The following is a 24,692-nucleotide window of genomic DNA, read 5'->3' as shown; positions in this document are numbered from 1 at the left end:
TTGTGTTATGTGAGTTGTGCTGATACAGGAGCGACACAGCTAAGCTACTCAAGATGCAGCAGATGCAGTAGGGGAATAGCTCTTCTCTTTAGCCAGCTAGCGTTACAAGATAAACTGCGGCTGCAGTTGGCTTTAAGGCGCCCGAAAGTACCGGAAGTAAGTTAGTTCATTTTCAAAATAAAACCCAGTCACAAAGTATCAGAATCAGAATTTATTTATCCCCGAAGGGGCAACTAATAAACAACAAAGCAGCATAACGTTTAGATAAGGACAATAAGAACAGGCAATAAGAGTGAAGTATTAAACTCATTTGCTGAAACGATTCTTTACAAAACACTAACAAAAGTAGACATTATTAGGTATAATTAAGTTGAATGAGAATTACAGATTCGAAGATGCGTGAGAGTATTTTAGAATCTGTTGTCGAAAAACACTTGATGGTGCTCGTAGAAACCCAGGTTAAGATTACTTTATTTATACCCACAGGTAAATTTGCTTTACAGAAAAACCCCTTCACAAACACACATACCTAATGAAACCTGACAAAACACATATGTAGTAATTAAACAATATGAATCAGAGCCAAGTCAAATAAGTGTGAAAGCCGCAAATATTTGACTATTTGTGTTGTTAATAAGCGTAATGATGGTTTGACGTTATACTCGTGTTACAGTGAAGAAAAGATTGACCTGCTAGGCGAGTGAGTCTTTTCACTTTATATTTGGATCATTTTGAGCCTCACATCGAAAATGTTGTCAAAGTTAATATGAAAAATCTGTTTTATTTAATAAGGTAATCATAACTCAAGAAACTACTCAGTTCAGTCTTCATTAGCAGCATGGTTTGCTCAGTTGCCATGGCGATAATTCAGGTGTGAAATGGCCGTAAGAGATCTCTCCATGACAACTGAGCAAACTCCATCTATGGTTGAAGACTTTGTAGTAAAGATCCATTCACAGTCAAAGTGGGGACTCGGTTTCTCTCAAATGTGATGCAAAACACACCACAGTGTTTCACTCATTAAAGTAATGGTAGTTTGGGGTGTTTGGACAGAACATTATGTTTTCTAATCTGTTTTCTGCACGTAATATACCAACAGTACAGTGTGTCATATTTTCTAGTAGGTGTATTCCTTATCAGTCTCCACTATAGGCAACGCAGTAACTTTTCAAAGAAGAAAAAATCACCCTAAATAGTAACAGAAATGCTATTTTGTCTGAAAATTCTGGTTTAAAACCGTTTAGAAATAAATGTTGTCTCTATAAGAAACGACTTAGAATTTATACAACCAACTGAACGATGTTTCATTTCACTGCATTCTTCCAATCTTGATATTTCATGCAGTGAAACAGTGTCAAAGCAAGATGAGCCAGCAGAAATGATATTGCCTTTCACAAAGTGCTTACTATGGGTTGACAGGTGCTTTGAAGTTTATTTGGATGGACAGGAAAGTTTATTTTGTTGAGGTAGGACGCTGACTTTGGATGGTTTTGACTCCTGTGAACACATTTTTAAAAGGAACATGCTTAAGTGGTTTGTTGGGTTCTTGTGGGCAGTGCATTCTCCTTGAACAGTTGGCTGTGGTCAGGCAGTTCGGTTACAACTGTTCTGTGTTTTTCAAATGTGATGAAAACATGTGACATCCATACGTCCACTCAGCCTTGCGTGCGGTTTGTGCACGTTAGTAGTTGTGAACAGACCTGCAGTGAATTACACTGATGTGCTTCTGAACAGGCTTTCTGCTCCTGTTAAATGAAAACCTGAAATCTTGAAAGGACATGAGAACATTAGTGTTTGGATGATTCATAGGGTGAATTGTTTCAAGCCCTTCCCGGGCCAAAACCCTAGTTATCTCACATATTTCATACACTATTCTCATTCATTTGAATGATGCAACAAAACAGAAATAGCATTCTGTGAATGGCATATGGACTCTTTGTAACTGAGCATTAAGTAGGTGAGGGTGATGCTTCTCATAATGTTCATAAAAATGTTTTATTGTGTGTTGTTCTTTCCTAGTTTCCTGCTGGTGGATGAGGTGAGCGTGATTATGTCTCGCAGACTAACCAAAGAAGAGCTGGATGCACAGTTTGAGCAGTTCTTAAAAGAGGTAACGCAACATTAATGCGTCTGTGCCGATGTTTGTAAATCATCCTCACACTATCAATTACCCGTATAAAGTCTTTCATTCATCTGATTCTGATCATCAAAATCTAAATGGTCACTTATTATTTTGGGTGGTGGGTTTTTCATCTGTACCCCTCTTGGGCTATATTTAGAACTGCCTGTAAACATTAATGACCAGCTTTACAAGCAAAGATTAGCCTACAGTCAGCGCTCCTTAGAGCGCCGACTGCATGTGAACTGTGCTGGTGCTGAAAGGCTAATATCAGAAGTGATTTTACTGAGAAGTGTTCGTATCTCAGCCAAACAGAGGGAGCTCTTTGTGTATGTAATATCAAAAATGTCACCGTGATCAGTGGTCCCTTTATATCAGCAATAAAAAACAGGAAACCACAGTTTTGTCTTAAGAGCATCTCTTTGTCAGTCTGTTTCAGATGACTCTGTGGATTTAGGTGCTGCTGACAAGCAGCCACACTCTAAAAGCAACCAGAAACCAAGAGTGAGGCAAGATGAGGCACTCAGTGGTGGAGGATCAGCAGCAGGTAATAATGATAAAACATCCAGCACATGTGAGACATTAGCTTTATTGTAGATCATTCTCTCCTCTCTCTCTGTTTGTGGGGTTTTTTTCTTAGATGCAGAAATCTGTAAATAAAAACATGAATTAGGCTGCGTCCACACCAGGGCTGCCACAAACGATTATTCTGATAGTCGACTAATCAGATCATCATCCATTGGACGTAAAAGTACAGCTTATTGCACCAGCAGCATCTGCTCTGATATAACTATCATTAGCTTACAGCTTTAAGTGTGTAAGGTGCTCACTAACAATAAAGACAAGATGATAGTTTATTACATTTTAATGAAATTTGCAGATTGTTTCGGTAAAGTTTAATAAACTCCTTGCTATCTAAAATATAACAGGACACCGGAGTAAACTCTCCAGCATCTCACACTTCTGATAATCAGCTGTCTGCTTGAGGTTTATTCAGCTGTGTAAAAACTATAACTTTAATCTCAGCCAAACCGATTTACTCAGGAACAAATAAATACTAAAAAAAAGATAACATTACATATTACAAATAACATTTTTAAGTTATCTAAGTGACTCATATATCATGTTTAACCTGAGTAGTGAAGTGGATCTTACAAAGCTTCAAACGACGCGTCGACTATTAAATCAGTCGTCGACGGTTTTGATAGTCGACGTAATCGTGACTAGTCAACTAATCGTGGCAGCCCTAGTCTACACTAATCTGGATAAATTTGAAAACGGTGTTTTCATCTAAAAACGCTCCGTGTCCACAGGAGCCGAAGAGTTTTTCATCCACAATGAAACGACTAAAAACGCCTACGTTCCAGTACTGCTCATGCGTGAAACATGAGACAATTCAACCTGCCTCATTTCTGTCTGCTGTTTATTTACTTTCCAACTCTCTGAAACGTCGCGGCAAAATGTCGAGGAAAAACACAGAGTTTTTTAAATGGACTAACAATGAGGTGGAGTTGTTGCTGCGAGTAACACAAGAGTACAAAATTGAAAAGCGAGCGAGAATATAGACCAAAACAAATATGCCGAAATTAGCATTTGGTCCTCTTTGAAGAAAAGCTTTGGGGAGCATGTGCAAACAGATAGTAATCTTTAACGGGGCTGTGAAAAATGGGAAAAGACTAAACAAGTGCTGCACCATGCCGTCCGTCATCTTAGTTGAATTGGTCGCATGACTGCATCATGTGACTAAAATGCGTTATCATTTTTCGTATGCCTCTGTTTTGGCTTTAGCTTTTCCACACTGCAATGCAAAAACTGCGTTTTCTAATTTATGGGGAAGACCCCAAACCTCCCTCCTCCTGCTCATGTGTAGTGCTGCTGCGTGTTGTTCTAAAGTGCATGTGGGGCGATCGTGGCTCAAGAGTTGGGAGTTCGTCTTGTAATCGGAAGGTTGCCGGTTCAAGCCCCGGCTCTGACAGTCTCGGTCGTTGTGTCCTTGGGCAAGACACGTCACCCGTTGCCTACTGGTGGTGGCCAGAGGTGGCGCCAGTGTCCGGCAGCCTCGCCTCTGTCAGTGTGCCCCAGGGTGGCTGTGGCTACAATGTAGCTGCCATCACCAATGTGTGAATGTGTGTGTGAATGGGTGGATGACTGGATGTGTAAAGCGCTTTGGGGTTCTTAGGGACTAGTAAAGCGCTATATAAATACAGGCCATTTGCATTTAAAACACGGGAGGGCATGGTGCTGCTGCCAGAGAGCAGCAGGTGCCAGCACGGCCAGAGGTGAGGCTGAATACACAGACCGTCCTCTGGATGCCATGTAGCATGTAGCAGGCCCTACATGTATGTGTTATGAGAGTGTGAGTGATGTGGATGTCTGTGGATTCTGTAAGGATGAAACCTGCCTGCCGGTTTTCTAAGCTTTACCCTGAGATTCTGGCGTTTCTAGCAAAATACATTTATATTCAAAGAGCTACTTTTAAACCCAGCCCTGTTTATTGTGGCTTCTAAATGCATTTTTTTTGAGTAATTGACTTTGTTCTGACTTTTTCATTGCAGTTATTTTATGCATCTAATGCAGGAATTGCAGCTTCTTTTAATCGCATGTTTTTATCATTGCATAAACCACAAGGATGTATTTGTTAGCAGTTGGGAACATGTTTTACTGTTTACTCATATTTAATACAAACGAAAGCCTCGAAGGGGATTTGTGTCTCTGGTAGAAACCAGCAAGCAGCCACTCATCAAACTAAAATAACAACAATAATAAATACATCTTAAGAACACATTTATACTGTTTACTATAAAATGTTATACATAAGAAACTATAAACAGGAACCTTTCAGACTAGAGCTAATATTGAACTTAAATGTGCTCTAAGCTGCTCCAGTGCGTTCTGAATGTGTTGGGTTGCATCCAGCTAAACGTCTGACAGTCACTCGAATAACTATTTATTTTTTGTACGTTGTCTTCACTTCACCCATTCACACCAGCACGTCCTTCTTGTTTTAGTGCTTTCTGTCTAACATTCACACACATTCATACTCGGCTGCATCAGAGACCAACGTGGCCTCAGCATGTTGCTCAGGGATACCAGCCACCCTGATTGGGTTATTCAAGTGATGATAGGACCTTACTGTACATGTTAATGTTGGTGTCATTCTATAACATGAGACAGCGAGAAATGTTTCAACAGCACCTAAAACCTGACACAGGCTAAACAGAAAAAATTGAAATGATCTGATGAAGACAGTCAGTGAGCTGATGCCTACACTAGGTGGCAGCGTGGGCCTTTTGTTCAGCCAATAATATCGTTTCTATTATGGTGACTGTGTCTGATGTGTTGTTGGGTCCCAGGTGGTGGATCGATGTTGCTTTTCCTAATTTGTTTAGATCAAGATGTTTTTATTTCTGTCAGCACGGTTGGAATCTCAGATTTCTTTAAGGAAGTCTGAGTCTATTCAAGAGGAGGATGAGGAGGCAGAAGGTATTCACTCAAAGGAGGAAGACCTCGTCCTGAGAGACAACAAAGACACAGAGGGTGAGTCCTTGAACACACAGACGAACCAGCGAGAGCGATATGTGAAGGTATTTAAAAAGCAAACAACAGAGGAGCATGCAGAAAACTCTGCTTAGAAACTTTTTATAAAAGAAAGAAAATCAATAATAGGCTCAAATGGAAAGAAGCCCGAGAAGAAAAATATGCGATGAAGAACAGAAACAGATGTTCAGTGAAATTTGTGAGACTACCAGTTTATTTGGGAGGCTGCAGAAATGTACTGACAGCTAAGAAGGTGTTACACAAATTCATGCTTGGAGAAACTGTGCTAGCACTCCAGTTCTCCCAGATCAAAAAGCATTTTTCATCTTTTATTATGTAACCAGGATGGCAATGGTGCAAAACATTTTTTTGAGCATGTAGCACTGAGTAGCTCCACCGTTATTGTCCACCCACATAAAGCACTATACATGAAGGAGTCTTGTGGAGAAGTGCTGTGTTTAAATGTGTGTGCAGGCTCGGCGACGGTGCCAGCTGTGTACATGAGCGCGGTGGGTTTAGACACTCTGGAGGAGGAAGAGGAGAAGGCCAGGTTCTTTGCCCAGCTGGAGGCAGGAGCTTCATCTACTATAGACTACTCCAAGCTGAACAGGGAGCTGGACTCAACACGTTCTACCCCTGCAAACAACTACAGGCATGTCAGCAGCTATGTGTTAGGGCAGGGATAGCTCAGCAGGTAGAGTGGTGGCCCCATGATCGGAAGGTCGGGGGTTAGATTCCCCTGAACAACTACCCTGAGGTACCCCTGAGCAAGGTACCGTCCCTACACACTGCTCCCCGGGCGCCCAGTGGCTGCCCACTGCTTCACTGAGTGAATGGGTTAAATGCAGAGAGGGATTTTCCCCACGGGGACCAATAAAGTACACTTTCTTTCTTTCTGTTACATCCCCTCAGCACTAGTAAATGATCCTTTATTTCACCTCTCTTCATTTTGCCACATTTAGCTCTTGTGTTTCCATTGAGCACTGTGTTCATTCACCCGTCACTAAAACCTGTTCGAACACAGAGAAAGTTCCTGTGCTGCATTTCCTTCTTGCAGTGAGATTCAAACATGAACAAAAGCTTAACAGAAGACCATCAGAACTTTTCACATCTAAATCCGTTTGTGTACATGAGTGCAGAGTGGCAGCAGCAGCAGCAGCAGCCATCAACACAACAGGTTTTCATTGCATTTAGGAAAAAGGAAATCGTTTCTCAAACTAAATATTCAAACATTTGAAAATCAGTTAAAGTCAGTTATGTGCAGTGTTGGTCAAGTTACTTGAAAAAAGTAATCACGCTACTTTACTGATTACTTTTTTAAAGTAATTAGTTACTTAGTTACTTTTTAAAACATGATTTATCCCCTAAAAAAACAATAGATCTTTCAGCCCAATTCTACTTTTTCTACATAATCCATCATACAAAATGTAATCAAATGGAAAAGTCTCTTTTTAAAACTTGTTTTATTAGTTTTAATCTTTTAACTTTATGCATCAAGCAAAAATTTAATTATCTGCAACATTCTCTGACTGGAAGAAATTAGTTTAACATTTAAACCTATTTTCTGCACATTCCAGCACATAAAATAAAATATTTTGTGTTTACACTCAGTCCTTCAAATAGATGCAAGTAAAACACAGCAGAAAATAAATAAAGTCAAAGACTGAGCGGTCCTGTTGCTCTATTTTCACCTGTATATCAGGAGTGGGGCAGGCGGAGGTTTACCCTGGTGCAGTTGTGTCACAGCGGTCAGTGGAAGGATCCGCGAGTTTCTCTGTGAGTTTCACACTGCAGCAGCGTATTTGGTGCTTGATCAGACGTTTAGGGTTTTTTTTCGCTAACAGTAATCTAATTACCTTTTTTGCAATAGTAACCCCTTACTTTACTCATTACTCGAAAAAAGTAATCGGATTACACTGCCCATCTCTGGTTATGTGAAAATGATGTTTTGTGGACAGCTGCAGAGAGTCTGTCTTTGAGTCACTTTGGGGATCCACCGTCCAAAAATACAAACCTTTATAAAGTTGTTAGCATTACGTATTAGTCTGATAAAGCTCAGCAAATATTATCACTTAATACAGTTTTAACTGTTTCAATTAGTAAAGGAATTACAAGTAAATCAATTAAATACCCGTATCTGTTGCTGATGACCGCTATACTGCATAACTACTTACTGAATTTCATGGTAGATACTTTTCTCCCCTCTGTGGTCATTTCAGTTAAATTAGGCTTTTTTCCCTCCTGCCCCGTTCAGCAGCAGCCTAAGGTCCAGAAAGATGCCCGACGGGTTTATTTTTCCGAGTGGATCATTACGGCTTTGCCATACTGGTCCACTTGATTGATCTTTATTTTATTTTTTTAACTTTTAAGTTATTACAATGGGAACATACATGACCGGGGGATAGGAAAGGGAAAGACAGTAAACATCAGCTGGATCACCTGCTGGAAGAAAAGAAGAAACAAGTAAAAAGAGAACAACACAGTAGCAGACCACAGCAGCAGCCTGGATAAGTGTCAGTAACAGGAAATAATAAATACTGAAACTTAATGAGCAGCACGCAGGACTGACAACGATCAATATGTTTAAAGGCAGCAGCAAAGGTGTCCGTGCACACCTGTGTGCGTGAGCATGCTTGTATTCAAAGGGTTTCTCCGTGTAACGATCTATTAGTGGACACAAACTGAGGTGAGCTTGAATACACACACCGTCCTCTGGACGCCATGTAGCGTGCCCACCCCCAAGGCCCCTAAATGAGGCTTCTGAGTAAGACACATGAGTTAATTTTGGACAGTAGTAAAGCACAGCTGTGCTTTCAGCGTCTCTACAACAGCTGCTGCTGTGGAGCTCAGTGTTGTAATTTTAATGTAATAAGAAGGATGTCCTCCCTGCAGGAATGTAGAAGAAGCAGAAGAACCAGTGGAGCGAGGGGGCGGTGATGATCACAGCAAGGTCAGAGGGACGATCAGTCCAGGTAAGAATAATGAAATCTAGGCCAACTCTGCTGTGTCTCTGTCTTTGTCTTAATCATGTCTGTCCTCTCTCAGCCTTCACAGGCTCCCCACACTACAGCGAGGATTTTGAAGATGACGAGGACGTGAAGGTTCCACTGGAGGAGGTTTGTGCTCAAATCTGTACCTGTTAAAGTCAAAAATATTAGAAACTTCATCAGAAAGTTCATTTTCCAATGAAAAGCACACAGAATACAGTTCAATAGTATATACAGTATAACACTGTAAATCAGTGTCGCTGAACACACTTTGTTGATGTATCTGCAAAGTTAAAAATGCTGTAAAAAGAAAAAATTAGCTAAACAAACTGGATCTGAGTTCAACTGGACGTTTGTCCAGGGGGAAACCGTATGATTGTTTAACAGCGACCTCAGGATAACCAGTGGATATAATAACAGCGGTGTATAATTCATGTTAGTAATATATCACTTACTGTTCCAAATGAACGGATATCATGTGACTGTGGCACTGTCACACTCTTGTCCTTTTTCAGACGTCAACGACGGCTTCAGTTCTTGCCAGAGGTAAGACACAGATGACATTGTGCTGAGGCCAGCACACTGAGATGTGTTACTGTCGTCACCGGCAGTGTTCCTAAAGCGATGACCTTTAGTTCCCATTAAGCCTGTGAGGTCTAAATGGTTCTTCTTCTTCCAAGTCTCGTCATAATGATTCAATCTGAAGTACAGATAGTTTAAAAAATACTCCAGTAAAGCCTGATGTACTGAATCAACTTCTTTACTCAAGTAAAGTAAAAAACTACAGGCTCTGAAATGTACTCAGAGTAAGACAGTACAAAGTAACTGACTCTTGTGCTCTATTAATATGATAATAAAATAAAGTACATGAGAATACAAATGTTATTTGAATCTAAATTCTAGTTGTAATGAATGTACTCAGCTTGACTCTGTTATGTAGGACACGTGCAGAGAATTAGAGAACTACAGTGCAGGTAGACCTAAATAGAAAAACGAGTGCAGTCGGGGCTTAAAGTTCGTGTAACACAGGACCCACACACACCTTTCTGATGATGAGTGCATCTACCATTTCCTCAGAGGTCAGTGTGCCGTATGACTGCATTAGCAATAAATGTAATAACGCTCTATATGAACAGTTACTCACTATATAGAACAACGTTATAGGATTATATTTGTTCACAGATGTTTGCAGCTGTCAGCGAATAGTTATCAGCTATTTAGAAACAAAACACTTTTAATCCATAACAGCAAATGAACTGTACAACAGAAAATACAAATGCTATTTATGGTCTCCTCACAACAATGATAAGAAAAATAAACTGGGCCAATATGGCATGTTTGTTAATACAGAGACGCACATGTTACTGTGATCTCTGGTCTCCCACTCAGAGACACAGGTCTCCCAGTGTCCAGCATTCAGAGGCTACCTGAGGACTCATGTGTGAGAAAACCTGCTCACGCAGACATGTAGAGCCAAATATGGTAAATGGCCTGCATTTGTATAGCGCTTTACTCAGTCCCTAAGGGCCCCAAAGCGCTTTACACTACATTCAGTCATCCACACATTCACACACTGGTGATGGCAAGCTACTGTCAATAAGGCCTCTGCAATGTTCTGAAGACAGTTAAACCTGTCAGGTAGTGACGTCCAGCAGGTGAACATGCAGCTCCATGAACACGCACAGCTGTGGATTCCAGCTGCTTCGATGTTGCATTAACTGGCATTAACTCAGCCAGTTAATGCGAGACAAATCCAGCTGCTCATTAAAGATTTCTGGTTTGTTCAGAAAATAAAACATTGGTCCAAACACCTGAAAGTCCCAAAAACACGTTGTGTCTCGAGTCTACGGATGTATCTGTGTATTTCCGTGGTGCTGATGCTGAGCGGACAGCTGCTGAAGCTGTTGAAGTGTCGGAATGTGGAAAGCTAACAATGTCCCTCTCACCGGTAGGCTAACTTATTTTTAGCCAATTACAAGTTGAATCTGGTAGTTGGGTTGTTAGCTAAGATACCGTCATTAAGAAGCAGCACAACTAATGTGTCTATGCGAGCTAATTTGCGATGAGCACCGCTGGCCCAGCCATTTATTTTTTAATGCACCTCTCAGATTAACTCACTGCGTGTCGTGCCCAGGGCTGGACTGGGACAAAACATCAGCCTGGACATTTTGACTAGAGACCGGCCCCCCAGGTATTAAAGCCATAAAGCCTTTGAATGAAAACAAACGCTGTTGTGACAGTGATGCACAGTCTTGTTGGTATATGTGTGATTTCTATACATTTTACATCAGATAAAGACTTTGGTTGTAAGATTCAGATAATTATTTAATAAAAGTGAGACATTTTAAATGAGACTAAGAAATAAAAGTATTTCTTTGTGCCCCCCTCTCCCTGTTAATGCCTACCTGCCCCCCTGGCAACACTTTGCTAGACCCGCCCCTGCACAGTTACCAGCTGTCAGCTACTTAGAAAAGGATCCTGGTGTTATTTGTCTCTCAGAAACAGTTCATAACTTCAACTCATCCATGTCACCTAAAAGGTAAACCTGTTTCTCCATCACAGCTCTGATGATTCAGTAAGGACATCTCCTGGTTTCATCTTCATGTTTCCCTCTCACCACATATCCAAACCGACATCATGACCAGCAGCTTTACAGCTGTGGCTCCAGCAAACATCAGCTGATACTAGAAATTAATATTAAATAAATTCTAACAACAGCTGATCAAGCTTAAACGTGCTGCTGTTGTTTAGCGCGACATCTGCTGGTTTCCTCTTTCTGGCACAAAGTGGATGATAAACAAACGAGAGACGATCAGCTGATCATTGATCAGTTTCATGATTGAAGTAGCAACAGGAGAGGCAGGGTGAGAGAATGAGAGGAGAAGAGGCAGCTGTGCAGCGTTACGACAGAATAACTCCAGCTTTGTGTCTTTTTCAGCTGAAGTCCGGGACAAACTGCTCCTTTTCAGCTCAACATGAAACGCGTAATATTTTCTCTGAATGCGGGACGATTCCATATTTTCAAGGGACGGTTGGCAGCTACTAACTAACCTTATGAATTAAATAAAGTTCACTATCAGTAACATCATAGCACCCACCCAGCTGTATAGAAACTGCGTCATGCTAGCTAGTACGCAGTACGAGTTATTGTAACTGACTGTAAAAAGTCAGCATAACGAAAATAAACTCCACCTAAACTTGGTTCATATCTGACCAGATAGACTGCAGGTCATAACTTCTTACCTGAAGTTCAGTTCACACTCGGACCGGCGGCCGCCTCGGGTCTCTGCTCCTCCTGCCTCCGATCTCCCTCCTCCACCTGCTGGCCTCCACCACTTGCTAATGTCACTGAATCTGTGGAAGCCCCGCCATAGCCACCACCAAACAACTGAGTTATTTTTACACATCTGCCAGCATCTGGCCAATCCACCACCTTTCATTGTTTATACCATTACAAAAAAAATAAAAAATCATCGGGCCGGCCACTGAGCAAATGCCCGGTATGCCCGATGGCCAGTCCAGCTATGGTCGTGCCAACAGTGGCACGCGTGCCCAGGGTTGCCGACCCCTGGCTTAGACTGTCGTTTATTGAGAAATAATCTGCGGTTTTTGGCACCCGCCTCGGACGCAGCCACTCCGACTCTCTCCCAGCATCTTCTGCTCCTTCTCACTGCAGACACACATAAGACGCATAAGGGTGGCTGTAGCTCAGGTGGCAGAGCAGGTCAGCCACTAACCAGAAGGTCGGTGGTTCGATCCCAGACTGCCTCCAGGCTGCATGCCAAATATCCTTGGGCAAGATACTAACCCCATGTTTGCCTACTGGTGGTGGTCAGAGGGCCCGGTGGCGCCTGTGTCTGGCAGCCTCGCCTCTGTCAGTGCGCCCCAGGGCAGCTGTGGCTACAATGTAGCTGCCATCACCAGTGTGTGAATGGGTGAATGACTGAATGTAGTGTGAAGCGCTTTGGGGTCCTTAGCGACTAATTAAAGCGCTATACAAATGCAGGCCATTTACCTTTTTTTTTTTTTTTAAGACACATCTCCCTCATTAACAGTCCCGTACACCTTTTCCCTCCCCGCCTCCGTGCCGCCCGGAGAGCTCACTGTGTCACCCCTCCTCTGCAACAGGCCAGCAAACCACGCCCCCGCCACAGTTAGATTCAACATGTGGGAGAACCCTAAACTTTTGTGGTCTAAGTTGTGGTCTAATGTGAGCTTGAGGAGATTTTCTTTGTGGACAGGCTGTGATCAGCAGAGCTGCTGATCTTTGTGGATTCACACAGCTGACTTTAACAGATGTCAGCAGATGTTTCATGAGCCATCTTTGCTAACTTCCATTTCTCAGAGTACAGCGGTCCTTCGTTTATCGCGGGAGTTACGTTGTAAAAATGACCCGTGAAAGGTGAAATCCACAAAGTAGCCAGCTTTATTTTTTACAGTTATTATAGATGTTTTAAGGCTGTAAAACCCCTCACTACACACTTTCTACACTTTTCTCAGACAGGCACGAACATTTTCACACTTTTCTCTCCTGTTTAAACTCTCAAAGTTCAAACGTTCAGAGAAAACTAAGCCCAGTATTACAGAGTGAAACCAAAGATCAAACCCTGTTTTCAGGTCCAGAATAGAGCAGCTGCCAGATAATTCAACATTAATGAATCAATGGTACGGAAGTGGAGGAGGCAAGAAGAATGAATAAAGTTTGTAGAGTAACAAAGTACAAGTACTTTGTTACTTCTCAGCTCTGTCTGAAACACAACAACACTTTCTCCAAAACATATGATTGAGGTCTTCATCAAACCTTAAAGGCTTCCTCTTCTTTTGTTTGTTTTGGATTTAGTTATTGAAGAATATATGTCACTCCAACTTAATGTTTGTTTCAGTGTCTTTTCATGATTCTCTGGATGAGGCAGGCGAAGAGGAGAGAAAGAACAACACAGTGGAGTCTCTGAACAGAGGCAACACCAACTCCAGAGAAGAATATCGATATGTGTATTTTAAAGTGGTTTTATTTGAAACCTAATATCTTAGACACGCACAGTGAGAGCATTTATATGCAGTGTATGTGGGCTCTATGAATGAGTACAATGCAAATAAGACACACTGATCAAGGAGCCCCTGTTAGCTGGAAATCAAGAGGCTACAATGGGAACAGTAGTAAGCTGTGTGGATGTAAAGAGCCAACTATGGTAGAACCGTGTGGTGTAATTCAGTGTAAATCAGAGAAGCCTAGAAACATGTTAGTTAACAGAGGTACAGAAGGACTCTGAGAGACAGCTGCTGGATGAAAAAGAGGGACAAGATCTCAATAACTGAGTTCTAGAAACTGTCAAACTAAGGCAAGTTTATTTATATAGCACAATTCAACAACAAGGTGCTTCAAAGTGCTTTACAGAGACATTAAAAAACAAAAACAAATAAAAAGCATGATTTAAAATTGATTAAAAAAAACCAGTAGATAATGGATTTGGTGTTTTATTCAAATGCAGCTGAGAACAGGTGAGTCTTCAACCTGGATTTAAATAAACTGAGTGTTTCAGCTGATCTGAGGCTTTCTGGGAGTTTGTTTCAGATATAAGGAGCATAAAAGCTGAATGCAGCTTCTCCGTGTCTGGTTCTGACTCTGGGAACTGATAAAAGACCGGATCCAGAATAAGGGTCACAACGTTGGCCACTAGGATGAAGAGAGGCAAAAAGAATAAATAGCCTGTTTCTCCAAAGATTCATCTATGGGGGAATCTCAGCTACAAGGGAACAATAGCACAAGCCAGACACACCTAGAGCTGAAGGTGAGATCATGTGGGTGGCTGTAGCTCAGGCCAACAGATGAAGCTGGATTGAGTATATTGGAGTGCTTGGCACTGTACAAGGTGCTCTAATAGTGCCCTAATTATATTCATCAGAAATTCAGTGGGACTGTGGAAAATGACACTGGACACCATCTACAAGGCAATCACACAGTAATGCACTGTCCCCACTGCTGTTCTGCATAGGCTTCACTCGCCTAAGTCAGCTCGTCATTAAGAGCAAATACCATCGGCCTTTTGCTGTACATGGATGACATCGAGCTATATCCTAAGAGTTAGTGAGACATTACTTTACTGATCCATCTCACCAGGATCTGCCGCAAGGATATCTGGACGTTCTTGTGACTGGATAAGGGTGGCTGAATGGTTGCAAAGAAAGTGAAGATGGTCCAGGCTGAATGGGTTGAGCTGTAAAAAGGCAGAATAGGAGATGCACAGGACAGCTACAAGTACTTGGGTTACCCACAGGCCAACAGGAACCATGATGAAGATGTAGAAAGGGTAGCCACAGCCAGATATTTCCAGAAGGCGAGACAGCTGCTGAGAAGCCATTTGAACGGTAGGAATAAGATCACAGCCATCAATGCATGCACCAATTATCAGATCCCCCACTAGAATAATACGCTGGCCACAGGAGACGATAGAGACTACTGACATTGAATGCCAGAGCAGCTGACCTGAAAGAGAAGATCATGGCAAAGAAAATTTAGACTCTACATGGCTATTTACCAAGACCCGTGTCACGTACCCTGTGAAAGTCTGCTAGAGGATAAGAGTGCAGCATTATGCACAATCCCTACTGTGACCATCACTGCAACCAGCTGGCTAATTCAGTTTCATTTATACAGCGCCAAATCACAACAACAATTGGCTCAAGGTGCTTTATATTGTAAGGTAAAGACTCTACAATGATCCAGAGAAAATTCCACCAATCAGATGACCCCGTATGAGCAAGTACTTTAACCCTTTAAGCCCATGGGAGCGTACACGCTCCCATTTGTGTAACTATTTTAAAATCCTGGTAGAATTGTCATGATCCTGGGTCTTTGACCCAGCGTTTTGTGTTTTCTATTGTTGTGATATATTTTGGTTCTGTTCTTCCTCAGTTTAATGTTTAGTCATTTCTGTCGGTGTTTCCTCTGTGTAAAGTCCGTGTTCCTTAGTCTGTGTCTTTGCATGTGTGAGTTCCTGTTTTATTTTGCAGGTCTGCGTCTCTCGTTAGTGTTTCTAGTTTCGCTTCCCCTTGTCTCGTTATGTCCAATCACTCCCAGCCGTGTCTCCCTCCTGTTTCCCATTCCCTGATTGCCCTGTGTGTATTTAAACCCTGTGTTTTCTCGTGTGCGTTGCTGGTTTGTCTGCGTTATTTGGTGTTTTCTGGTCTGCGTCTCTCCCTCCGTCGTCTCAGGTTGTCTCTCCGTGTCTCCCTGCATCTCTGTTTCTGGTTTGTTTTTGTTAGTTTTTCCAGTTTAATTCAATTCAATTCAATTTTATTTATATAGCGCCAAATCACAACAAAAGTCGCCTCAAGGCGCTTCATAGATACAGAGAAAAACCCAACAATCATATGACCCCCTATGAGCAAGCACTTTGGCGACAGTGGGAAGGAAAAACTCCCTTTTAACAGGAAGAAACCTCCGGCAGAACCAGGCTCAGGGAGGGGCGGCCATCTGCTGCGACCGGTTGGGGTGAGAGAAGGAAGACAGGATAAAGACATGCTGTGGAAGAGAGACAGAGGTTAATAACAGATATGATTCAATGCAGAGAGGTCTATTAATACATAGTGAGTGAGAAAGGTGACTGGAAAGGAAAAACTCAATGCATCATGGGAATCCCCCGGCAGCCTACATCTATTGCAGCATAACAAAGGGAGGATTCAGGGTCACCTGGTCCAGCCCTAACTATATGCTTTAGAAAAAAGGAAAGTTTTAAGCCTAATCTTAAAAGTAGAGATAGTGTCTGTCTCCCGAATCCAAACTGGAAGCTGGTTCCACAGAAGAGGGGCCTGAAAACTGAAGGCTCTCCCTCCCATTCTACTTTTAAATACTCTAGGAACAACAAGTAGGCCTGCAGAGCGAGAGCGGAGCGCTCTAATAGGGTGATATGGTACTACAAGGTCATTAAGATAAGATGGGGCCTGATTATTTAAGACCTTGTATGTGAGGAGCAGGATTTTGAATTCAATTCTGGATTTAACAGGAAGCCAATGAAGGGAAGCCAAAACAGGAGAAATATGCTCTCTCTTTCTAGTCCCTGTCAGGACTCTTGCTGCAGCATTTTGGATTAGCTGAAGGCTTTTCAGTGAGTTTTTTGGACATCCTGATAATAATGAATTACAGTAGTCCAGCCTGGAAGTAATAAATGCATGAACTAGTTTTTCAGCGTCACTCTGAGACAGGATATTTCTAATTTTAGAGATGTTGCGCAAATGGAAGAAAGCAGTCTTACATATTTGTTTAATATGTGCGTTGAAGGACATGTCCTGGTCAAAAATGACTCCAAGGTTCCTCACCGCGTTACTGGAGGCCAAGGTAATGCCATCCAGAGTAAGAATCTGATTAGATACCATATTTCTAAGATTTTCAGGGCCGAGTACAATAACCTCAGTTTTATCTGAATTAAGAAGCAGAAAGTTAGCGGCCATCCAGGTCTTTATGTCTTTAAGACATTCCTGCAGTTTAACTAATTGGTGTGTGTTATCTGGCTTCATGGACAGATAGAGCTGGGTGTCATCTGCATAGCAGTGAAAATGTATGCTATGTCTTCTAATGATACTGCCTAAGGGAAGCATGTATAATGTAAACAGAATTGGTCCTAGCACTGAACCCTGTGGAACTCCATAATTAACCTCAGTGTGTGAAGAGGACTCTCCATTTACATGCACAAATTGGAGTCTATTAGATAGATATGATACAAACCACTGCAGCGCAGTACTTGTAATACCTACAGCATGTTCTAATCGCTCTAATAGGATATTATGATCAACAGTATCGAACGCTGCACTGAGGTCTAGCAGGACAAGCACAGAGATGAGTCCACTGTCAGAGGCCATAAGAAGATCATTTGTAACCTTCACTAAAGCTGTTTCTGTGCTGTGCTGAGCTCTGAAACCTGACTGAAACTCTTCAAATAAACCATTCCTCTGCAGATGATCTGTTAGCTGTTTGACAACTACTCTTTCAAGGATTTTTGATATGAAAGGAAGGTTGGAGATTGGCCTATAATTAGCTAAGACTGCTGGGTCTAGAGATGGCTTTTTGAGTAAAGGTTTAACTACAGCCAGCTTGAAGGCCTGTGGTACATAGCCGATTATTAGAGATAGGTTGATCATATTTAAGATCGAAGAATTAATTAATGGCAGGACTTCTTTGAGCAGTTTTGTAGGAATGGGGTCTAAAAGACACGTTGATGGTTTGGAGGAAGTAATTATTGAAGTTAACTCAGAAAGATCAATTGGAGAAAAAGAGTCTAACTTAATATCAATGGTACTAAGAGTAGCTGTAGATAATATTACATCTGTGGGATGATTATTGGTAATTTTTTCTCTAATGATAAAAATTTTATTTGTGAAGAAGTTCATGAAGTCATTACTAGTTAACGTTAAAGGGATGGTTGGCTCAAAAGAGCTCTGACTTTTTGTCAGCCTGGCTACAGTGCTGAAGAGAAACCTAGGGTTGCTCTAGGGTTGTTTAGGTTTTTTCTTAGTTTCATGCTCACCCTCGCCATCTCTGTTTGTATCAACATTTGATGAATAAACTCACTTGCATCTGAGCTGCCTGCATAAAGGGTCCTTTAATAATTTACACACGGCTTGCCCCGCAATGACACAAATAAGCTAGTGCAATCATTTTTTTGCGTATGAAACCACAGGAGTTGTACTTACACAGCATGCATTCAACTTGTCCCAGGTCAGGGTTTCCTTTGCAAAAATCAAGTAAAACGTGCTCGCAACAACAGTAACATAATCCAGAAACACACCTTGATCAGCTGTTCATAGCACTTCCTACGTTGCAATTAACATCATCAAATTGTCAGTGCGAACTTTCAAGTCCGCCATTACCTGGGGAAACCGGAAGTGGTGTCGCTTTTCGTGGGGAAAATAGTTTTCCCCCTACAGGGCCTTTCAAAGGTCAGCTGGTGTTTTTGAAAGTCATGTTTGACTTTATGCCTTTCTGTGTAGTTTCTGGGAGGCGTAGAACTTAAATTACACTGTTCTGTGGGGAAATACTGTACGTAAGATGTTTTATGTGATGAGAAGGATTTTAAATTAGATACTGGACTTAGCAGGGGGCCATGTTCTGTGCATGGAGGCTTTCAGCCCAAGTCCAGCACCCTGAGACGATACATAGCGAAAGGAAGGAGGCTAAGAACCAGTGAAAGTCAGAACCACTATTCAGAATGAAACGGCTAAGATCCATGAGTACACCAGGAACATGGCCACAGCTGATAGTGTGCCTAGTGAGTACATGGTTCTGTTGAGGCAACAGAAACACAGAGAACGGAAACATCATGGAAAGACAAACCTCTGCACAACATGCACCACCAGCAGATAGAAATACCTGATATTGAAAAATCCTACCAATGGCACCAAAGGCACAAGCTCGATAGAGGCTGGGGTCTACCACACCACAAGTGCAGTTCAGTCCCAGTTCTATGGTTGAACGCTCTCACAGACTGGTGATGACCAGGCGTAGAAGAAGAAGACGGCCATAGTGATAAATGTTATACCAGGTAGAAGCAACATCAGGAGGACGTAACACAAAAAGCTCGACACAACCCAAGGGCTGTGAGAGGAGCTTGTGTGGAGGGTGAAGCCAATAGTGGTTCACGAGGTGTTTGGGGCACTCGGGGCATGGACCCCTAAACAGTGTGAGTGGTAGTGCTTGTAGGACCATCACGCTCCCAGTTCCGTGGCTGACAAACTGAGCTTGAAGGGTAACGACCATACAACATACAAATTGTGTCAGGAGTGCTGCTGCTTCTTTTTTCGCTCCAGTTCCTCCTCACTCTATAAATTATTTTCTTATACAAGACACATCTCCTGGATGCACTGGTACGCATCTTCAGTGATGTATCCTGGGGTCATCAGGTGTTTCGGGTCTCACAACATCACACACCCTCACCCAGGCGACCCAGCCGGGGGTGATCAGGCCCCGACTTGCGTACCAGTAGCTACCCACGGATCAGCCCTCTTAATCCACAGCCACCTTGTGGCTTTCTCTGCTGCTTCGCTCACAGCCTGGACGGCCCTCTTCTTGGCTGCCCCAGCCACGCCCAGCCGGCCTAGGACTTTGCAGAGAGATCGTCCTGCAAAGCCCCTACATCCCACTTCTATGGGCTCATAGAAAGTCTTCCAGCCCCTTCCCCTGCACTCCTGCACTAGTTCCTGGTACTTTCCTTTCATTGGCCTCCTCAATCCGCTCCTCCCAGTGTACTGTGAGTTCCACCATGATCAGAAATATAGTGTCAGGATGATAGATGGTCTTCAGCTCTGGTATTCCTTTAAGATGTGGCCCTTTCTCTGGGCTTCTCTTTCCTGATGCAGTTTTCTCTTTAGTGTCTGTGTGATTTTACTACTTCTAAGGAGATCAGCCACAGTCCCTGATCTTTGACAGAGATTACTTTAATCCCAATTTGAGGTTATAAAGTGTCTAATCCACATCTCACACACTGTGATTCACATGTGACATTTTCAGTCTATGCAATGAATGAATTATATATTGACTTTTACAGAAAACATTTTAATAACTTTAGCCTCATTAGGTAAAATAATATGTAAATATGCATAATGAAAACCAGATTATAAGACAAAATTGTAAACAATACATATGTGGTCAGGATGTAAACAAGCATGTAAACACGTGAAACGAGCTTTTTCAGGAAGGTCTTTAAACGTGACTGAAGCTTCCCTAAAACATCATTCAAGTTTTAACTTTGCTTTCTGGATAAACTTCATTCATTTCCTCTACAGGTCAGTCTTACGTGCAAAGTGGGGCCTCAGAGTTGGAGGCTCTTCAGGAGGCCTACAGGCAGGTCCATGCTGTGGAGGATTCAGATGATCATGGTCATCATACCTCATCTTTGGAAGTGAGATGGAGCATCAACAGACCTCTGTCTCCTTCCTCTCCTCCTCAACGTGCCCAACAGTCTCTGCAGCCTGTTTCTACCAGTGAGTCAGGTCAGAAATTATTCTACTTTAAGTCTTTGTCGGTCTGAGTATACAGTGTATAAACCCCAGGTCTGTGGTTGCTCAGTGAGCGTACCCTAACGGCTCTTTCTGACACTACAAATGAGATCAGGGATGAACCCTCAATGTCATTTGACAGTTTTGGAAAAAGCATCAAAATTTTTTGATTATTTTCTTTGTCCACAGATTTCAAAGACTTGAGAGAAAGGTCTTCATTTCACATTTGTCACACCTGGGCTCCACTTCTGTGTCACATCATGTCACTTCATGTGTGTTAGCCCTATAAATAAGATGCATCCTACTTGTGCAAAAGTATTTGTGATGGGCAGGATCGTTAATGATAAAAGTATGCTAAGAAATTCTTTTGTCTTTGTGTGTATTTAGAGCTGCCCACTGCAGAAGAGCTGATGAGGCTCCTCCGACCAGAGGCAGCTCAAATTAGAGGCTTCACCCTCCAGCCTGTCAGGTCAGGACTACACAGTCGATGGATTCTCAGCAAGCTGCCAGCTTGTTTTCCTCCCAGTTCATCAGTATCTCAGTGTTTGTGGCACAAATACAGTGTTCAAGTAACATTTGAAGGGACTCACTGTAAATATTCAAACGTCAGCCAACAGACAAGCTTAAATCTGACGTCACAATCTGTCTTAACTATGTTAAGGAGCGATCGCGGCTCAAGAGTTGGCATTTTGTCTTGTAATCGGAGGGTTGCTGGTTCGAGCCCCGGCTCGGACAGTCTCGGTCGTTGTGTCTGATAGGTTTGTAACATAAACCTATTCGCTGGAACGTTAAGGACAATCTGCTACGCAGCAAAAGCAAGACTCAAGGCACCAAAGTTCTCTGGTTTACTCATGCATGAGGGAGACCTGGCTGGAGCCAAGCGTCGTTCCACCACTTGACCACTGTCAGACTCTCAGCCAGGTTTCCCCACAGCACTCCTTTTATTGTGGTTACATGAATATGCATAGGGTCATTAACATATAACATCTTACATAGGTATACATGTGAACAAAGAATACTGTGTGTGTGTGTGTGTGTGTGTGTGTGTGTGTGTGTGTGTGTGTGTGTGTGTGTGTGTCAAAGGTCATATAACAACATGAAAGCACGAAGGCAATCATCCTTGGTCAGGAAGAGGGTAGACTAGACCCCCCCGGTAAGGAAGTCCAGCAGTTCATCTAAACAAAGAGCACTTAGACTAGAACAGACGCAACTACGTTAATCCTACCATAAAATAATAAGACACGGTATGACCTCTCATGCTCCCAAAGTGCTGTCTAATACACACAAAGTTTGCAGACTATCAAGGATCAAAACCTCTACCAATCTACAACTAATTACAACTCTAAGCATATATAAGTAAATATTTCTAAGCATAAATGACAATCAACAATACAAATCTAACAGTGTCCTTGGGCAAGACACTTTACCCTACCGCCTACTGGTGTTGGTAGCGCGATCTGGCAGCCTCGCCTCTGTCAGTCTGCCCCAGGGCAGCTGTGGCTACAACTGTAGCTGCCTCCACCAGTGTGTGAATGTGAGAGTGAATGAATAGTGGCATTGTAAAGTGCTTTGAGGGTCTCGAAAAGTGCTATATAAATGTAATCCATTATTATTATTATTATTATTATTATTATTATTATAAACAAGAGTTCTTGGTATGCCGTGGACAGCAGTTCATCCGTGGGTTGGGATGATCAACTGGAGGAACTCTGCTAGCAATAAAACAAGAAGTGAAGCAAAGAATAAACTCGCAAACAAAAACAGTGAAACAAACAGTAATGAAAGCATCGATCGTTATGGAGAGCATGACAACTTCTGTGATCATCCATCCATCCATTCGCTTCCACTTATCCTTTTCAGGGTCGCGGGGGGCGCTGGAGCCTATCCCAGCTGTCATAGGGCGAGAGGCGGGGTCCACCCTGGACAGGTCGCCAGTCTGTCGCAGGGCTAACACACAGGGATCACTTCTGTGATCATCAGTTCTAAAATTCAGGGAGGCTGTGCAGAATGTTAATTAAAGCGCTTTGCATTGATTTGCAAATATGTTGAAGCCCCTATTTGTTCCCAGCAAAACAAAGAAAATATATCCGATATTTATAAAATGTACAATAAAAAAAAAAAATCTGTTGTATTTAATGATAGCAGCACATCTCAAAAACACTGGGCCATGTGTACCAGCCCCTCTTCTTACAACAGTCCTGAAACATCTGGAAGTAGGAAATCAGCTGCTGGACATGTTGGAGAGCATTGTTGTCCCATTCTTGTCCAGCTGCTCATCATTCCTGACTCTTCTTTATTTTTCATGATGAATCAAATGTTTTCAGTTGGTAAAAGGTCTGGACTCAGAGTGTCAATGATTATGAAATGGATTGTAATAATTAGGAAACCATCTGCACCCTCCAAGAAAATAAAAGTATGTAGTTTACACAGCAAAGGCAAATGTGACAGGTGAGCTAAATGTGTTACCTATCAATGAAACTCGGGCAGATGTGACGACTCATGCTGAAGCCTGTCCACCCGTCCGTCCGTCCACAGTCTTCTGCTCGGCACTAATGTGTACTCATTTATGTAGATGAATATGAGAGAAAAAATGTATTATCCACCGTCTGTCTGTATTTAGAAGAACTCACCATCGTGACATCACTGCCACTCTTCTGAAAAAATAGTTACAGTAGTAACTGTAAAGTTACAATACACAAAATATTTTGTTTATTTTTTACTGTGGTTGTCACTTTGCAGTGTTGTGGAGCCCAACCAAGAAAAGACTTCCAGGGGACTGGAAAGGGCATTCCCGGATGAGGCACAGCACCCTGCAGCTGCAGCAATAAATGGGGCCGAGGAGTCGACAAGCCACCCAATCAGTGCTGCTCACCCCCCCAACAAGGATCTGATTTGCAGCATCAGAGCAGAAGTAGACAAGCTGATGCAGGATCATACCAAAAGCTCTTCTCTCACATCATCTCACACTGGCAAAACTAAGAAACACCCGGTGAGCAAACTATATAAAAGGCACTACTGTAGAAAAGAGATTACATTCACACTTTGCATTATACGTTTTTCTCAGGCCTCCCGTGGCTCCCTTACTTCTCCTTCCTGTACCTTTTCAATGAGACAAGCCACTCCAGCTCCTGTAAGAGGCAAGCGCCTGGATGGGAGAACGGCGGTGACTTCAAGGTCATCGGGGATAAGTAGAGGTTCTGCTACACCAGCCAAAACCCGGTCTGCTATTTCCTCACAGTGTCCACACAGAGCGAACCATGAAGACTGCTGGGACTGCACAGGTTATTAACTGCACACATCAAGTCATCAGAGGCTTAAATAATGTAGGAAAGAATCGTGTGCTTTCCACACTGTTAGAAACTCATTGATCGATCATTGGATAACTGCTTAACTTCATTTCTTATCAACCAGCATCAATTCTGTCAGTTTACCTTGTAATCTCTTGACTTGTTAGCACTTCTTTGAATCCCTTTCTGTGTGTTTTCACTGGTAGAACCAGGAGTAACAGTGAGGAATGAACTAGTGGCATCTGTTCAGTCCTTAGTGGCTGTCCTCCAGCAGCAAATAGATGCTACCAAACACCAGGATTCTGCACAGGAAGTCAGAGAAACCAGGCTGGAGCAACATCTTCCACAGATCCGTGTAAGGAAATACTGTGTGTGCAGGTTTTCCTGACCACCAGCATCTTTTCACATTGTTCTTTTTACTCTGTGTGGTTGGTAATAACCTGTATAACTTCAGGAAGATTACGACAGCTGTTGTGCTGTGTTTGGTTAATCTTGTTTGAACTCTGCAGTGACTTCACTTACTTCATCACTCACATTCCAGTGATGAAGCTGGAAAAGAGGAAAACAGGGCTTGTTTTGTATCTTAGCAAAGTAGATTCATTAATGCATCATTAACATTACACCATAACACAGTGGTTCCTGTGTTCACACTTACACACAGTTACTGTCCCTCCATTTAGAAAGGTGTCATGGTCTATTTTGTGTAGTTGTTTTTTCCTGTGTAATAATATTCAGCATTGCTGTCAATACATTCGTCCGTGTCCGTGATTTAAA

General features: G+C 42.3%; 1 protein-coding gene across 7 annotated transcripts in view; it reads left to right on the top strand.

Annotated features, from left to right (window-relative positions):
* Nucleotides 1-24,692, top strand: part of LOC147318375 (centrosomal protein of 162 kDa-like) — a 47,363-nt gene that overhangs the window by 1,735 nt on the left and 20,936 nt on the right. For 2 of the 7 annotated variants that reach the window (XM_086310290.1, XM_086310288.1), the window contains exons 2-13: nt 2,020-2,110; nt 2,549-2,666; nt 5,534-5,656; nt 6,131-6,308; nt 8,549-8,628; nt 8,702-8,772; nt 9,159-9,189; nt 20,419-20,625; nt 21,019-21,100; nt 23,371-23,620; nt 23,696-23,912; nt 24,125-24,273. In XM_086310290.1, coding sequence (XP_086166416.1) covers nt 2,051-2,110; nt 2,549-2,666; nt 5,534-5,656; nt 6,131-6,308; nt 8,549-8,628; nt 8,702-8,772; nt 9,159-9,189; nt 20,419-20,625; nt 21,019-21,100; nt 23,371-23,620; nt 23,696-23,912; nt 24,125-24,273 — 1,566 coding nt within the window. In that variant the 5' untranslated portion in view covers nt 2,020-2,050. Of the gene's footprint in view, nt 1; nt 157-2,019; nt 2,111-2,548; nt 2,667-5,533; nt 5,657-6,130; nt 6,309-8,548; nt 8,629-8,701; nt 8,773-9,158; nt 9,190-13,526; nt 13,602-14,865; nt 15,010-20,418; nt 20,626-21,018; nt 21,101-23,370; nt 23,621-23,695; nt 23,913-24,124; nt 24,274-24,692 lie in introns of those variants that run through there. The other 5 variants (XM_086310294.1, XM_086310289.1, XM_086310291.1 and 2 more) reach the window with 5 other exon arrangements.

The sequence above is a fragment of the Aulonocara sp. 'chitande type north' Nkhata Bay genome, linkage group LG11 (assembly GCF_057382095.1).
Source record: "Aulonocara sp. 'chitande type north' Nkhata Bay isolate Kocher_YH1m ecotype deep benthic linkage group LG11, A_spYH_male_GT1.1, whole genome shotgun sequence".
NCBI classification, from domain to species: domain Eukaryota; kingdom Metazoa; phylum Chordata; class Actinopteri; order Cichliformes; family Cichlidae; genus Aulonocara; species Aulonocara sp. 'chitande type north' Nkhata Bay.
Note: the sequence above shows the minus strand (reverse complement) of the source record. Positions and strands in the feature narration are given on the sequence as shown.